General features: G+C 41.0%; 1 protein-coding gene across 1 annotated transcript in view; it reads right to left on the bottom strand.

Moving 5' to 3' along the window:
- ccdc88b (coiled-coil domain containing 88B) overlaps positions 1-17,500 on the bottom strand; it is a 36,022-nt gene that overhangs the window by 7,467 nt on the left and 11,055 nt on the right. Inside the window, exons 9-24 of the mRNA XM_068586143.1 lie at positions 17,319-17,400; positions 16,956-17,114; positions 15,818-15,964; positions 15,466-15,637; positions 15,145-15,251; positions 14,778-14,846; positions 13,223-13,912; positions 12,729-12,908; positions 10,900-11,240; positions 10,500-10,659; positions 9,292-9,690; positions 7,432-7,593; positions 6,640-6,917; positions 6,305-6,448; positions 4,159-4,345; positions 1,382-1,527 (exon numbers count right to left, since the gene is read on the bottom strand). Of these exons, the coding sequence (XP_068442244.1) occupies positions 1,382-1,527; positions 4,159-4,345; positions 6,305-6,448; positions 6,640-6,917; positions 7,432-7,593; positions 9,292-9,690; positions 10,500-10,659; positions 10,900-11,240; positions 12,729-12,908; positions 13,223-13,912; positions 14,778-14,846; positions 15,145-15,251; positions 15,466-15,637; positions 15,818-15,964; positions 16,956-17,114; positions 17,319-17,400 (3,423 nt within the window). The remainder of the gene's footprint in view (positions 1-1,381; positions 1,528-4,158; positions 4,346-6,304; positions 6,449-6,639; positions 6,918-7,431; positions 7,594-9,291; positions 9,691-10,499; positions 10,660-10,899; positions 11,241-12,728; positions 12,909-13,222; positions 13,913-14,777; positions 14,847-15,144; positions 15,252-15,465; positions 15,638-15,817; positions 15,965-16,955; positions 17,115-17,318; positions 17,401-17,500) is intronic.

Below are 17,500 nucleotides of genomic sequence, written 5' to 3'. Positions count from 1 at the left end.
ATGATCAAAACCTCCACAGGGGGCTCTTTTGTACTTAACAAGCTAAATGTTACCCTAAAATTGTTCTTCTTATAAAACTATATTTCTCTATTTTGCATGAATCACATATTACACATGCTGTGTTTCTGTTTGTTCCAAAGATTGAATGAAGTGATATCATGCCACAATAAAGGTTTTGTACAAACTCGTGTTAGTCAAACCCGAGACTAATGATCCTGTTTATCCCATTATCCCAGCATGCAATGAGGATTTGTTTTTTTTTATGATGACAACTATGCTGATATGGAGTAAAGATTAAAATAAATGACTATAGGTGTGAACAATGCATGGCATAAAGACACACCAGTGTTAGGGGCGCAGTCAGCGAGTTTATTCCAATACACGTTGTATCAAATGCAGACAACATCTGCTCTGTGCTAGCTGTTTGCACTCAATAAAGAACTACAGCCCTCGCTCTGTAAATGTGACACAAACAAAGAGGCTCGGACTAAGCCACACAACGCTATTCCATCAGAAACACAGTGTTCCTGCTCATGTAGAGGACAGTATAGTCATTCATAGTCGCACCTCCACAGCGCTGTCAATTGTAGAGAATGGTCCGGCTCCACATAGGAGGGGGGGGGGGGTAAAACACAATGAATTGATTGTATTCTTTTTAACCAATGCTCTTGCAAAATAGATAGTGGAGATGGCAGAAAAGGGAGAATGCTGCATGAAATGCCGCTGGCAGGTTTATAGCGACAGTCTCCTTACGGTGACTCAGACCACTATGAAAGAAAGGCAGCGAGACGGGCACATGCTGATAACGGTTTTTGGTTTGTGTTTGTTCTGTTTTGTTAAAATATCAATCTTTTTCCCAAATCGTTGACTCCACCTTTTAAAGACGTATTTCATGAAAAAAATAGAGAAATATCTGTGAATGAAAAAGATCTTTTCAAGAATGAAGCTGAAAATTAAGATGCAAAAAATGTGTAATTTGTGAGAAATGTGGCTTATTTTACTTAAAAGGTGAAACCAGCACTGCATGCTCCCTATTAGTTCTGGATTAATCTGTCACCAGTCTGTTAGTCATTTAAAAGGATGACTGCTGAGTGTTGTCATACTGTGAAATTGTTGTCTTGCGGTCTTAAACCTTTACACAAGTGCTTTTCTGTCCTGGATATGAAGACAGACTGTGTTCCCCCTTACAATGTTAACAAATAATGTTTTCTGTAACACACATTACTTAGTTCTACTTTGAAGAACAGCTTTGAATGTTATTTATGTCTGTGAGGAAACCTAATGTCTTCGTCAATAGGCTTTTGTAATTCTGTTTTGTCTGTAATTACAAACACAACACATTATCTGGACTGTGTGTGTGTTTGTGTGTGCGTATACTGACTGGTATTCCCTCTGCTGTGAGTAGTGCTGGTCTCGGCGCTCCAGGCTCTGCTCCAGTAAGGCCCGGTTCTCCTTCAGCAGACTCTGGTTCTGCTCTGCTAAGTGTCGGTTCTCCTCCTCCATGTTCCCCTTGAGCTGAGTCAACAGCTACACACATGAGATCAAATTGATCAAAATAAATGGTTTGGAATTTAGTTTTTGTTATGTTTTGGTAATTAGTTTGTCTATGTGTGTGAGTGTTTGTGTGTGTGTGTGTGTGTGTGTGTGTGTGTGTGTGTGTGTGTGTGTGTGTGTGTGTGTGTGTGTTTGAGCACAGATTGCCATCAATGTAGAGAATATAGAAGTTAATTTTCAAATAGTTGAAAAGTGGTCAGCAGTATTGAATCTTACATCTCTGAAAAATGTCTGAAAGACTTTCATGGTGTGTGAAGATGTCAAAAGCAACATAAAGAGATACAAAAAGATCCAATACATGGTTACTGAATAGCTGGGGCAATGGTCTGAAAAAACTGCAAACTTATTTGATGAAACCTGACAAAATTGTGAAGCGAGAGGTCAGAAGCTCAGCAGCACTGACTGACTGAAAGGCAGTCTCACAAATTACCAAATAATTCCCTCAGCTGCTCTACAAAGAGGAAGATGCTGTTAAAGGCATTAACTTTAGGAGTTAACTTCAAAATATATTACACAAAGTCACATAATCTACTGAAAGTAATTACTATGCAGTGAAAGTTAAAAACCAGTGATCTTTCTTAACATCTGAAAACATGTCTAAGTTTGGAATATTCTAAGTCTTACCAGACGTTACGGCTGCACCTTGACACGAACATCTTTCACAATTTGTATTTTTGTTTCCAACTATTTTTGCCATTCATAGCCGCTGTTCAATCACCTGCAGCGCCACCGGTTAGCACAGCAGCTCCAGCAGGTTAATTGCCCGACCAAACAGGCTCCGGACTTAACCTTTCCTTTTGATCAAACAGAAGCGCGGCCTCCTCTCCACTTCTCTACAAAACACTGCAATGAGAAGCCAGGGAGTCTGATTCCAAGGATTAAAACCTCACTAGCTGAAGTTTGACAGTGGGGGGCTGAATAAGGCGTCCAGTGATCAGAGGAATGCTGCTACCTGAACATTTGTAGCGTAGTTTTGAATGAAGAGACAGTTTAGCCTGAGTTGACAAATAAATTATCCGTCCAGAAATAAGGGTGAGAATTAACCAAGAAATTAGGTAATTAGTGTAAAATTTGGGGGATAACTCAAAAATGTGTGTTGATTCTGCTTGTTGAATTTAGTTTTTAAGCATTATTCTCAATCAGAATGAAGTTTATTCCCAAGTGGGTTTTCACTTACAAGAAACTTTCCTTTGTGTTTGGTGGATACACTGAATATATTTAGAAGAAGAAAAAAATACAGATAAAGTACTGCATAAAGTCATACATAAATATGTATATGTATGCATATTTATGCTGCATAAATGTATACAAATGTGAAGAAAAACGAATCATGGTGACTGGGGTTTTCCCTGCACCGCCAAATCAGGCCAGGGGTGTAGAAGTGGAGGGTGGGGGGTTAAATGCCACTTCCTACCCCCTTACTTCAAGTGCCCTTGCTTTGACCACATCCATCTTCAAACTCTGCCTTAATTTTGCTCTTAACTACTAAATTGTAAAGTTGCATTGTTGCGACGCTATGATTAGCAATTAGCTTAGCACAAAGACAAAAAGCTGATGGAAACAGCTGTGCTTGTCCTCTCCAAATGTGAAGACATCTCCCTACCAGCACCTCTAAAGCTAAAGGGTAAAAATGTTTGACATTTCACAGAGGAGTCGATGCTAAACTATGTCTCCACCAGGTCCAGTAACTTCCTGCAGTCTCTGCTGGTTGCCTGGTAACCTGCTCGGACCTAGACAAATGTGCACGGCACATCATGTTTTTTTTACACTCAGACAGAGTCGGGCTGTTTCCCTCCTGCTCCACTCAGCTGACCTGACTCCAGCTAAATATTTACAATGCAAACAGGAGCGTGGTATCCATCCTAGCTGCATTTCCCCCAAACGTTCAACTGTTCTTTTAAAGGTTGGTTTTGCTCTTGCCAACTGACAATGATTCAGAAAACAGGCGTATGTCTTGAGTCCTGCATTGATTTTGTGTATCTGCAACCTCTTGTACTACATTTCTTCACATATATCGAAAACAAAACTCCAGTACGAGCTTTTGATTCAGGGTTCATAAACAGCACGATGAATCAGCATCAGGTCGTTGACTTCTAAAACCTTTTAAAGGAAGTCAATTTCCATCTGTTTCAGCCCTCAAACGGCCAAAGACTTTCCTGGTTGAAGAACATTTTCAATATTCAGTACTCGTTTGACAGCATTACACGGAAGAGCAACGCTGGAGGCAAAGATGCTTCTACTCTTTATTAAACACTTGGTATTCAGTTTCTGTTTTGACTAATATATCATTTTTCTGACATGAAATTATATTTTTATATCAAGCATTAGAAATCAGCCTCGCACTGTTCCCTGCTGGTAATTTAATAGCTATTCCTCAATGACCGCACAACTGTGTAAAATGCTCTCTAAAGTCTGCAATTCATTGCTAATACATGTTGTCTAATTGCCCAACAATGCTTTGACTAAATGTATTATGGTATATAAAGACGGTAATGAGCACTAAATCCCTTTTTTGCAAGTCATTGGTTGGTTGGCAGCTTGAATACAGAACACCTGTGTGTATCTGCAGGTGTGTGAATGCATTTCTGTGTTTCAGGTGAATACCTGGTACTGGCTGGTGAGGCGGGCGCTGCTGAGGTCGAGGCTCTGGTTGGTTTCCCTCAGGCCGCTGAGTTCCCCCTCCAGTCGGGTCCGTTCCAGCTGGGAGTTGCTCAGCTCGGCCCTCAGCACTGAGCCCTGAGCCAGCAGCTCCGCCTGTGACGCCAACCCCTCCTTCTGCTGAGCCTGCAGCCTGAAACACCGACACACAGCCGGGCTTTACTCACCGCTGTCACTGTTATCCTGTGGAGTGTTGTGTATCATTGGTTTGGTAAGTGCTCTTTACCTAAAGCACATCACTATATTATATTATGAGTGCAGGGCCAGAAAACCACCAACAAATAAATCTGATATCATCTCAGACAAAATGGTTGAAGAACACATTACAGGGTCAGTCAGTGGTTTTAGACCATTTTAGACCAAGGCTCCGGCTCGGGCAGATGCCTTTGTTTTATTTTGTATTGAGAACTACTAGAGATTAGATGAAACTCTTAATGATCACTGTGGGAGAAATTTGGTCATATTTAGTAATTAAACATCAAACATTTATTGTTCCCAATGTGGATTCAAAATGTTTTGAAGTGAAACTTTTAATGCTAAACTGTGTGCAGCATGGCTCAGCATTAAACAAATCAACCGCTATCCATAGGCTTTCCTTTAGAGATACAACTAATGATTCTTTAATTATTCATTATTCAATGAAACATTTCTTATATAAAATGCAAGCAAATAGTAAAACAATGAGTCCATGGTAACCTCTTCAAATGTCTTTGTTTTGTGGCAAATACAGAAGCCAGAAACATTTTACTTGTTTTTTTCAACATTGACATATTTGTCATATTGTTATATTATGCACGAGTTAGAAAACAGTTGCATATTTATACATTATCTAGGAGTTATGGAGCAGCATTATCATTCACATAGAGTTGTATTTCAGTCCACCTGATTAGTGTGAGTCTAATAATAACTTTTCTCTTTGCTCTTTGGCTGCTGAGTTCTCCACTATGTTCATCAGCTTCTACATCTGTCTCTGAAGTGTACACTGTACAGTACATCATCTCATCTCTTGCCAGATCCTCTGTCAACTAATGAATCACTGTACACCTACACTTGCACATACATACTTTGCATTTTTACACTCTTCTACTGTTTACTGTCTATTTAATTTCCTCAATAAATAAGCTGTACATATCTTTCATCCCAGCTATTTATTCTATGTATATATCTTTCATCCCTGTTGTTTTATATTTTATTTTGTGTCTGTAAGCTGCTACTCCGTCAACAAATTTCCCCTTGGGGATAAAAATATAATATTTTTATTAATTAAGTGGGATTTAGAGTTTTCTTCATTGAAAACAGCTGTGTGCTGCATTACAGTGAACCAGAACAGTAAAGTTGCTGCTGGACAACTAAACAATGAGCTGAAACTCACTGTACATCTCTTGAAAGCCGAGAGAAGCTGCATATATAAAGGTGATCATTATTTGTAAGTTCATTACAACCCCTTCATTGTCAAGTTTGCGAATTTTCTAAACATGTCTAAGAAGAATTTGACCTTTGATATGTTACTAATGTATTTTCGGTCATGTTTCATCTGTCAACCTGGAGGAAGCCGTCCTATTTCTGGCTTGATAACCTCGCATTGAAGACTGTCAGAGTATAAAAACACATAATTATTAGAATGATTATAACTAATTATGGTGCACAAGTATCTTATAATAAGAATGATCATCATCATTATATAAAGCACAAACCAGCCCCTAAATAATATGCAATCAGGCTTAAATACACACACGTGTTCAAAACAAGAAAAAGAAGTGAAATCTCAACCTTGACCATTAATTAATTGTTTCTAAAAGCCTTACATGTTCTGCCTTTGGATGATTTGGAACTGAGGTCATAAAATATATTTTGCCCCTGAAATCTGTTTTGTACCCAAAAGCCTTGCGAATCACATAAAAATGCATTATGTGCATTCCTAAAGTACATTTGCATTCAAACCAATTCCAGTTTTGCTCCCTGTGCTTCTTAAAGAGACATTAATGCGGCTGCTTCTTCATAGTCAATGCAACATGCATGCAGTGTGAGGAGAGGAGTAAAAGGATGAGCAGATCTCATCGATATGGTACTGATTGGAAAGTTAATTTGTTACCTCTCGTTGTCTTCTTTTAGCCTCTCCAGCTCTCGTTCTCTCTCAAGTCTCCTCTGGGCCTCCGCTTCCATCTCCTTTCTCTCCATCTTCATCTCCAGCTCTCTCTCATCCAGCTGGGATTTACCATCCAGGAGCTCCTTGTATCTTGACATTACAAACACAGCATGAAAACAATTATATCTTAAATGGTATGACAGAAAGAGAGACAGTGTTTTTTCAAAGGTTGGTTTATTGGATTATTGTGTGCATTTTTATTCTTGGGTGAACTAAAAGTCCTCACCAGGGTTGAAAAATAAATCAGGATCCAATTGAATGTAGTCAGTGTGTGTTTGTACCTGGCCTCCAGCTCTCTGTGCTGAGCCTCCAGGCTGCGGTTGTTGCTCCTCATCTGAGAGTGTTTGTCCAGCAGCTCCTCCAGCTCCACCTCCTGCCGCTGCTGCAGACCAGTCATGCGATCGTGGTCCCGCCTCAGAGCCTCCATCCTGGCCACCGACTCCTCACGCTCCCGCGCCCACACCTTGGACTCGGCCTCCAGAGCCGCACACCGGGCCTCACTCTCACTGCAGCGCACCAGCACTGCTGCATGCTGGGAGCTTAGGGATGCATGCTCCACCTGTGTGTGTTTTAAAACGGAGAAATCAAATGTGTGCCGACATCTTCTAACAGAAACTATGATAACTTTTTTTGTCTCTATTTTGGCTCATTGTGGTAATTTTTTTGTCATTTTCCAAATAATCCACGTACAATAAGAGTATACGTCTGAAATCTGAAGTCTACAGCCGACACCAATACAGCAGTCCTTTGAGCTAAACTCTCACGTCAGTAATTTAACATGTTAAGCATGTATAATGTCTGGTTTAGCACGCTAGCAAATATTTGCGTATACCTTTTACAATTCCTCTTGAGGGGGACATTTGAATCCACATTTCATATCAAGACCAAGCAACAGACAAGCATGCACTGTCTCCATAAAGAATAGTGTCTAATGATCAAAATGTTCCCATTAGCCTTAATTTAGGTAAAACAAAGGATTGATACACATTTGAGAGTCCAATATGCTTCATTAATCCCAAATTGAGTAAATGCTTTCAGCCATAAGAGCATTCTCTATCTGTGTGTTCGGTTACCTGTAGCTGGGTGTTGAGTGTCTGTAGTCGGGTGCAGGAGTCCTGCAGGCTGAGGGAGTGCCGGCGCAGAGCCTCCAGCTGCTCCTTAAGGTGCTCACATGCCTCCTGGGACTGGGTCAGCCGCGACAGCAAAGCCTCCTGTTCCGCAAATGCCACCGCTTTCTGAGGGAGACAAAAGTTCACATAGAGAGAGTGTCCACAGCCGTGTGCAGAGGCTGTGCTATCTTTGACGTCACGTGCGCCTCATAATATCCATATTATTTGAACCTCATTTGCAGCTGACCTTTCAAAGCGCTCAGTCAGGTAGCAGCGTTATGACATTTGATTCAATCTATTTACACAGAGATGAAAATAATTCATCTCCTCCGTATGCCTAAATGTACAATATATCAAACCTACATTAGTAGTCAACATATGTTGTTTATAAACAGATTTTTGCTCAAGTATTTATGATCCAATCAGAAAATCTGCACACTTATATGTTATTTGATTGAAATGCGTTGATTGTGCAATATGATCGATGTATTCCAAATGAATAGTAAATGTCATATTTTTTCAAAATGGCTGTTGGAAACCTGGTGTTTTTATGCAGAACAAAGATGAGCTTGAGGCCAAACAAAACTTGTCTCTACACCCACGAAACGATGGGAATTTAAATTGAATTTTTGAAAAACAAATTCAAGTTCTGGCACAGCAACAACACACTTCATGTGTGAGTCATCTAGAGCTCAGTTTTGGTGTTTGGCAGTGCTTTTTTTTCTCCTTTCCAATTCTTTCACATTTCCTACCAGCGCCTGATTCAATCATACTGCTACACCAGTGAATACTACCTTTTTCACTCGCTAATTTAGATTTCACCGTTTGCCTTCCAATGTCAGTTGAGGAAAGTATAATTTTGAAGTACTTTCAACTATAAATCCACAAGATTTCAGAGTAAAATAATATTGTTTTTTACTTAAGTTATTTGTAAGCTACAGTTATTAGTTATAGTTCAGTTTAAGATTTTACATTAAAGAACAAATGAGGTTTTAAAATACAATACATTGTTTAAACCGTGATTTTTAGAGTGTGACCTCTTACAGAAAAAGCAATTACTGGTTGTCACATTTCAAATGAGTTGTTCCGTTGAAGAAACATTTCCTGGGCCAAAGTTCTGAGATAGTTTCATTATATTTAACAGTGTGAGGCCCAGAGAGGTGAAAGCATGCCCAAAATATTTAATACGTAGCATTACAGAAGAAAAGAGAATATTTATTTGTGTTGCAGAACTTTCCTTTTTCTTCCTTCTCCTCTCTTTACCCACAGATGTCTGTTGTGAGCCCTCAGGGGCCACTGGACTAAACTAACTAACTACACATCAGGGGTGAAAACCAGTTCCACCTTGAGCAGCTTAATGCATCAGTATTAATAATCTAATCGTAAATCAATCACAGAACTTCTACTGTTGATACTTATAATACATTTATCTATTAATACGTTTCAACTTTTTTTTTTTTTTACCTTTAATCTCCCTACAGCTTGATGTTAGAGTTTATGAGCGTATCTATGTGTGTTTGAGAGAGAAAGAAAGTGCGAGCGAGAGCAAGAGAGCAGCAGAAGAGATAAGGAAGATTAACCGTAGCCGAGGTAACATTATAAAAACTGATGAGCAGAGATAAAGTGGTAGTCCTGGAAATAAAGTGCTGCACTCGTGGAAGTGGCGGCCGACTGTGAATTGTAGTCGTCAAGCATCTCTAGAGCATTTCAACATAATATAGATCGTCTCCATCATACAGGAGCTGCATCGAACTCGACATCCAGAAAATCAGATACAAGGGCTGCCACTCATATAAAAACATATATTCAAACACAGATACACACCTCTCTTTCTAGTTCTATCAACCGCTCACTCAGCTGCCTCTCTGCCTCTCCCGTGGCATGGTTATGGATCAAGGAAAGGTCACGACCTTTGCCAGCTGCAGGGGATTGATCCAGATGTGACGTCTCCTGGGTCGCTTTCTGAGAAATGTGTGCTTTGTCTGAGGAGTCTGAATTCGAATTGGACGTAGTTTCCACCTCCACACTTCCTCTTCTCTTTTCAAACTGGAGAAGAGATTCACTTTTCATAAGGCTCTGGCAGAGCAACTCTATCCTCTCCTCTGATTGGTTGAGAGAACTGGTTGTCGTCTTTAAATCAGCCTCGGCTTTTTGTAGCTTCTGGCACTGGCGTTCGACTTCAGTGGACAGTTTCTGGGAGCGTTCCTGCTCATTGCTTAGGTCCTGATAAGAGAGAAGTGAGAGGCAATGCAGCGCTCAAAGATTAGAATGTGAGGAAAATAAAAAGGTGATCTTTATAAGACAAATCAAAAGTACACATCTCTATATGATTCATTTTACTCAGGGGACTTTGTTAGTCGATACATTCCTAAAATAACCAATGTTCATATGAACACTTTAATACTATAGTTGTTGCCTAATTCCATACTAAATACTAATTATATACGTTAGAACTATTTAATGTTCAGAGAATAGGTTAGCAGTTAGTAGACAAGAAAGAAGGAGAAATGTTTTCCCTCAAAGTGTTATTTTTTGAGGGACTATGCTTTTGGGACATTTAATAATTACCATAAGTGTTGAGTCATCTCTGACAGATGTAGAGTTGCACCACAGTATGTTTTCATGTATGTCATTTGGGATTTCCAGCAGAAAATAGTGTTTTCGTTCCATTGTGGGATTTCATGACTCAACAGATTCTCCATTTCACATGCGCTTTGCATTCAGAGACAAAAGTGTCCATCACCAGCACACAGAACAATCTATCAAATTTGGTATGAAATTTGCATTATTTGAGAATACTGACTTCCTACTGACTGTGTTTTCCTGGATGAACACATTGCAATATTAAGCATGATAAACATAGAAACATTATAGGATGGACTAACACTATAAATATACATGATTAATAACAGTCTATAAAAGGAAATGTCTGCTGTCTGGATAAGGTGAGAAAGTGTGGGTGAGTTCCCCCTCAGCTACATCTCCACAGTCAGTGACTAAACTACCACGTCACAGCTTCCACACACACAAACCTGCGACAGAGAATGAATCTTGGCCTGAGCATCTGCATGTTGCTCCTGCAGCTGCTGTTTACCCTCCTCCATGCTGGTTAATCGAGTGCTGAACTCCTTCTCAAGGTCCTGCAGCCGAGAGCAGAGCTCCTTGGATTCAGACAGCTGCTGACACACACGTCTTCGCACGCGCACACACACACACACACACACACCCACACCACACAGACACACACCCACCCACACAGGGGTCAGACACAGGTTGAATGAAGATAGAGTTGACATTAAAGATAAATGCATGGTGCCGCCAAGTAGCTCTCTCTGATGCCTTGTAAAGTTAATTGGGTACCTCAGTGTGTGATCAGGGTTAAGTGTGTGAACAGGAGTACGTGTTTGTGTGTGTGTGTGTGAGAGAGAGTACCTGTGTTCAGCGTCTAGGGCCCGAGCTCTCTGGTTGCTGTGCTCCAGGGCCAGGGTCGTGCTCTCCAGCTGCTGCCTCAGCCTCGCAGCCTCTCTCTCTCTCTGCCTGCCCTCCTTCCGTTGGCTGTCCAGCTCCGACTGACACAGCTCCTTCTCCTGCTCCAGCCTTGACGCCTCCAGCAGCGCCTGCTCTCGCGCCCGGGCCAGAGACTCGGCCTCCACAGTTGCCTCGCGGAGCTCTGCCTCCAGCTCCTCTTCCCGACGACGAGAAGTCTCCAAACTCCGACCTTGCCGTTCCACCTCTGCCCTGAGAGTCTGAGAGGAGAGCTCTAGATGGTCACTCTGGAAAAGAGAGAAGATGATCATTGCTATTTGTTTCTCACCGGCTACTTTAGATTAGAGGCATTTATTATTGCCCAGAAGTGAAACTGGTTTGGTCAGACATTCAGCGTCATCAACGTATGACAGATACAATAATGATACCACTAACACACAAACTAACACATGCTCCAGGAGGTAGCTCTTGTGTAGCTCGGGACATTTCTCAGACACACCATTTTAAAACTATGTAATTCATAAACGAGAGGCCAAATAACAGGAGTTGGACTAATAAACCAGGCAACACATCGGAAAAAAACCTTTTAAAATGATATTGAAAAAAAGACATTTATCTTTAGGTGTGGAGCATCTTGACCTCCGGTTTGGACCCTCTGCTTCCTTCCTGATGCAACTTGTGGAAATTGTTTATTAGAAATTATTGAAAGGTACCCTGTGCAGTTTCTTTTATTGTTTTTGTTTTGTACTTCTAGCAGCTTGAGGGAGCAGACTCCCTTTTATTTATCTCATGCACAGTGCTGGAGGAAGGATTCAGATCCTTCACTCGGGTGCAAGTAGTAGTCGTAGTACAAGTAGTAGTATAACTGTTTTGTAATAGTAGATACATATTAGGTACTTCACAATTGGACTTAAGTACGCAGATAAAAGGAATTTTAACATTATTCCACTGATCTAAAGGTGGAAGTGCTCAAAAAGACAGGAGAGTTTGCAGACATAGATGTAGACAATAAAGTATTCTCTGCTTCAGTTTTCTTCAGAGGATTTAGAAACCACATCTTTGTGTCATTTTTACACATTGAGTGATAATTGTTGTTTAGAAATGTTCAAAGTTATCTTTACAACCTGATTCCATATAGCTGGATGGCATCAGGGCAGATGGCGGATTGAGTACAACTCTCTCTGAATAGGAGGTATTCACAAATCCCTTTCATGGTATTTCTTTAAAGCTAGCTTCTCTTTAGTCTTTTTAAGAAATTGCAAATAACACATTAAATATATAATTTTGAATACATTTTTTTGAGAAGATCTCAAAGACGTCTACATCCTGAGTTTGGTTTTATTGAATAGGGAAATATGCACTAACTATATTGTACCAACACCTGTGATATCTGAATATGTTGCACGTCAATATGTGAACATCTCAGTTTAAAACAGTCTCACAATACTGTGTTTATAAAAACATATATAAAGATATAAATGCAAGACAAAACACAATAATTAAAAAGTATTGGATTTAATGGAACCAAGTAAGTATCTAAAGACATTACAGCTAAGGTCAGCTATTCAAACGGTACCACATTTCTTGTTACTGAGGGTTTGCGTTACATCACAAAAAGTCTGCTCCCTTTAATTTGGTTCGTACGTTTCTACATGTATTTCCCTGTCATTCATCCAGCTCCCCTGAAGTAAAATGACATCTGCCGTGGTCATGAAAATGTTTGGTGTAACAGCTGCATCATGTGTTTGTGTGTTTGTGCGCGTGTACTCTCCAACCTTGCGCTGGGCGCTGCGCAGGGCGTCCGTGGTGCTGCGCAGCGTGTCCCTGTCTCTCTCCAGCGCGGCCCGCTCTCCCTCCAGGGTGGCGATGACCGTGGTCTGCATCCCATGAAGCGCTGCTTGGCTCCGCAGGCGGCACAGCTCTTCCTCCATAATCAGACTCTCCGACTGAAGACCCTGGAAACACGACGGGAAGATATTGAGCCACAAGCATGACTAAACCCAAAGGCGTTCCTCTTTAAATCAACAACTTCATAAATGATGAAATGAATCTGTGTGGCTGTCTTTTCAATTATTGTAGGAATTTTGACTCAAACATATTACCTAAATATTACCCTTACTTCAATATTATTAAACACAACATATATTTAATTTATCCATCAAACCAACCAACTATGCATGATCTGAACATGTACATTAGCACCTTTTCTTCCCATTCATCGACCCCCAAAAAAACCCATTAACCCATCTATCTATCTATGCATCTGTACCTCTATCTGCCGGCGGGCGTCTCCCAGACTCTCGGCAGCTTTCTTTAGACGCTGTAGCTCGGCCTCCAGGACCACCAGCCTCTGCTCAGCCTCCCAGCTTTTCTTGCTCTGCTCCCCCAGTTTGGAGCGCAGGTCCTGTGCCACAATCGCCTGTCGGTCAGCCTCCTCGTGGGCCTCCTGGAGCCGGTTTGTAAGGAGCTCCACATCAGCACCAGACAGGGAACAAACAGCCTGGTCTGCAGCTGTGCTCTCTGTATCATCTTCTAGACCTTTGGGGTGATTTTGGATCTCTGAGCTTGATGCCATAGCAGTCTGTTCTTTCTTCATGTCTTTCTCCTTCTCCTTCTGTCCTCCCTCTGCTTCTCCTCTCCTTACGGACTTGACCTCTTCATCGCATGGTTCTTCTGCTTCCCCTTCAATATGGAGAATCTCTTCCCCAACTCCTGCTTCCCTTTGGGTTACAATGTTTTCTCCACTCCTCTCTCTCACCCCCATCAATCTCACCCTTCCTTCACCCTCTCCTCTGCAGGATTCAGAGCCCTGGACTCCTCTCTCCACCTTCTCATCTTCCTTTCTGTCTAACTTCTTCACTCCTTCCTCTTTCCTCTCGTCTTCTACTTGTTGCAGTTTGGTCACGAGTTGTTCAAGGCGCTGCATCAAAGTGGCATTTTCATTCTTCAAGTTTTGAAACTGAAAGAAAATATGAGTTTATAATGAAAGTGAGATTGCATTGTTTGTACTACTCCCATGTATTGAACATGACTGAACTTGAAAGCATTGTGGGTAAAAAAAAGCCTGAAACCGCCTCTTGTTCTTACTGGAAAAGCATCCAGGTTCCATACAATGAAGGAAAAAAAGAAAAAAAAGAAAGAAAAGTATTGACAGCTGGAAAATATGTGATTGATTTAAATTATTTTTTTTCTGTTGTGAACATTGAATACAAAGGCACAACTCTACAAACAACCATAAAAAACTCAGTCTAGCAGCCTGAAACAGATGTCAGGCAGCAGCCATTAACAATATTTTAAAAGCCAGAGAAAATATGTAATAAAAAAAGAAAGAAAGAGAGTATTTGTGTATTTGAACAGCTGCACTGCTCGCAAAAGGATACGTTGTTTTTATTGATCTCTTGATTCATCTATTTTTACAATTCATTACAGCTGAAGATGTTTGTGTTGGAGTTACATCCAATGATCACACTTATATTATTTTTATGAAAAAGTAAAGTCACTGAGTTTCTATAACATACTAACTGTGACATTTATTGGGCTGCAATCATTTGATGTATCGATTATTGATATATAATGTTTTTTTTCAACAGATGTCAATCGCAGGGTTTCAGTGAAGGTAGTAAACAATTTGAGATTAATAACACAACATTTGTTATAATAACAATGTATTTGTGTTGTATCAGTGTGTGCATGTAAATGTGTACAACAATGCATAAATAAGGGTGTGTGTGTATATACACGTCTGACAAATCAGTCTCTCAGAAACTATTTCAGTTTCTGTTGATTTCACATCCAGAGAAACTTTTTGTTCCCTTTCATCTCACCTCTCCGAGTGTGTTCTGATGTGCCGTCTCCAGGCAAGCCAGCTCATCTTTTGTATCTGGATAATCAGCCTGGAGCAAAAGAAGATAAATGTTTAACGTCTCCATTTTGCTGCTTCCTGCTTCTCCTGTTTAATTTACTCTGATAGCGCAGCTTCATGTGTGACTTTAGTGATGCCTGGTTGACTTGAAAGGTGGAAGTACTGCTATTGTCATTAAAGAGTCTTGCCTGAATGATTTGTTCCACCAAGACACAATAATCATATCAATTATAAAGCACATTACAGTCATGTTAACGCTCTATTATTGACTTTGACTAGCATGGAGTACCGGTAAACTTGTATTTCTTATCAAACCCCTGATCCCTGACCTCCTGCAGCTCCTCCAGTCGTCTCCTCAGCTCTGCGTTCTCCTGCTCTGCTCCCAGCAGCATCAGCGTCGAGGCCTCACCCACCTCCACGCTCAGCGACTTCTGATCTGAGAGAGAGGGAGAAAAAAATAAAGATTAAAGCAGGAGAAAGATGAAAAAGAGGAGGGCCAGAAGAAGAAAAACAGAAATGGATAAACGAAGAGATTCCTTTGATTGTTGTTGATTGATAACCTGTGGGCCGGTATTACCTCAACATATTTTCTCTTATCAGTTAATTAAAATGTCTTAAATGACAAGGTGCGGAGAAGCAGGAGCTCTGACCAATCAGGTCGCTTAGCTCTTCGTCAGAGTCCAGTTCTGATTGGAGAAAACGTCTGTGAACCGCAGCGACCGAAGCAGGAACGCTGCTGCTGCTGCTGTGCCTCAGGTCCGCCTCAAGGCTCATGTTCATCTCCAGCAGCTCATCAACCCGCTGCCTCTCAGTGTCCCGCTCCTAAACACACACACACACACACACACACACACACACACACACAGATTCATCAAGAAATGCTTCTCCTTTGCCAGTACATGTGTTAACACGTACCAAGGACGGGCTTTTCTTCACATGTTATGGTGCATACGCGTACACACAGAAATAAGATATGTATTTATGTCATTAAATTACACCGACCGCTTCCACATCTATGATTTTATGACGCAGCAGAAGATTGTCCCTTTCCAGCTCCCTTATTGAGGAGCAGCGCGCTCGAGCGTCGGCTAGCTGTTCTTCCAGAAGAACTTTGGTCTCCTGCAGTGCTGCGCACAGCTGCTGCTGCTCCTGCAGGGGGCGCCAAGCACAGACACATAGAGAACATGAGACTGAATGCGGCGACATAAGCAGAATATGCTACATATAGTGAGGTCGTCATGTCAGTCAGACAAAAGCCAGGTAGACATCCAGACCAGAGATTGGCTAAGAATCAGATCATGAAATCTGTGTCCTCTGCTGCGTTAGTCTTCAGAGATCATCGTTGGTTCACATGTTGGTCTTTTCAGTGGCAGCTGAGGGTAATTTGGGTTTTCACCATAATTTCAAGCAGTTATCATAATCTTTTCTCAGGAAAACATTCCCTGTACCGGTTTTAACAACTATTCAAAAGAGATTACTGTGAAATTGTGAAACATTTATTGTCAACATAAACACACCAGCTAATGTGGTCTGTCACAGTATGGAGGCAGAGTTAATCAAAACAGACTGAGAAGGTGTCAGTGACTGGGAGGTTCTTTACAAGAGTATGAGCACATTTTCTGCCTCAGAATAGTTAAACTACCTCAGGATAAATCTCATTTGGGTGTAAAAGCTTAAATAACTGAAGACGCACTCCTACTCTTTGTCAATGAAGCAGCCTCAGGCTGTAAATCCTGATGACATCACACAATATAATCTCATTCTCTTTGAGCTTCAGAATTGTTCATATGAAATGCTCAGGGTCGTCAGATGGAGTATATGACTTTTGCGATAAAAGTGGTATTTCTTTAGAAAAAAGAAGTACTTACTCAGAGAAAGGTAAATGGGTGATCTTTTTGAAGTGACCTCCGCAGTTAATGTTCATATGAGGTCGTTGAAGTGTGTGTATATTTGTTTGTGTGTAGATGTGTACAAAGGCATTGTGAGCATGTTTGATTTTGTTCTGTGTGGAAGATTCAAATATGTAACTTAGTGCCAAAGCAATTTAAATGTATTTCATGGTGTAAATGTTGCCGTGCTGCTTGTTTTCTTATTCAGAAGCATGTGAGCTGTGTGTGTGTGTGTGTGTGTCTGTGTGTACCTTCAGCTGAGTGCGTGTGAGCTCCAGGCTGCGCAATCTGTGTTTACAGCTCTGGAGCTCAGTCTGGAGCTGCTCTGTCCGTGCAGCTCGCTCTCGGGCGCAGTCCAGCTCATCCCGCAGTGCGCGCATGCCCCTCACATCACCCTGCAGAGAGCGGTTCTACAGACACACAGACACACACACACACACACACACACACACACAGAGAGACTGTTTTTTAGGCCAAATTAAAGTATATAACAGCCATTGCCAGCTAGTGAAGCTTTATGTGTGATAAAGTCTTTCTCTTTCTCCAAAGCAAGGGTCTCTCTTTCTCTTTGACAGAGGAATAACCCAATCAGAGCACCAGGTTTCAGTCTGTACCTCTTTCTGAAGTTTCTTGAGCTGGTCCTCCATGGTTTGAATCTCCAGGTTGTAATCCAATATCTGATCACCTTTATCTTCCCTAAAAAAAACAAGACTGTCAAACAATGCTATTCAACTACTTTTCAAAACTGTATTTTTTTTCTGTGATAAATTGTCTGACAAATAAATCAGATGAGAGA

This window comes from Clinocottus analis, unplaced genomic scaffold, assembly GCF_023055335.1.
Source record: "Clinocottus analis isolate CAN_PGR_092001 unplaced genomic scaffold, fCliAna1.0.p SCAF_10, whole genome shotgun sequence".
NCBI lineage: Eukaryota > Metazoa > Chordata > Actinopteri > Perciformes > Cottidae > Clinocottus > Clinocottus analis.
The sequence above is the reverse complement of the archived record's forward strand: the minus strand, read 5'-3'. Positions and strand labels throughout refer to the sequence as shown.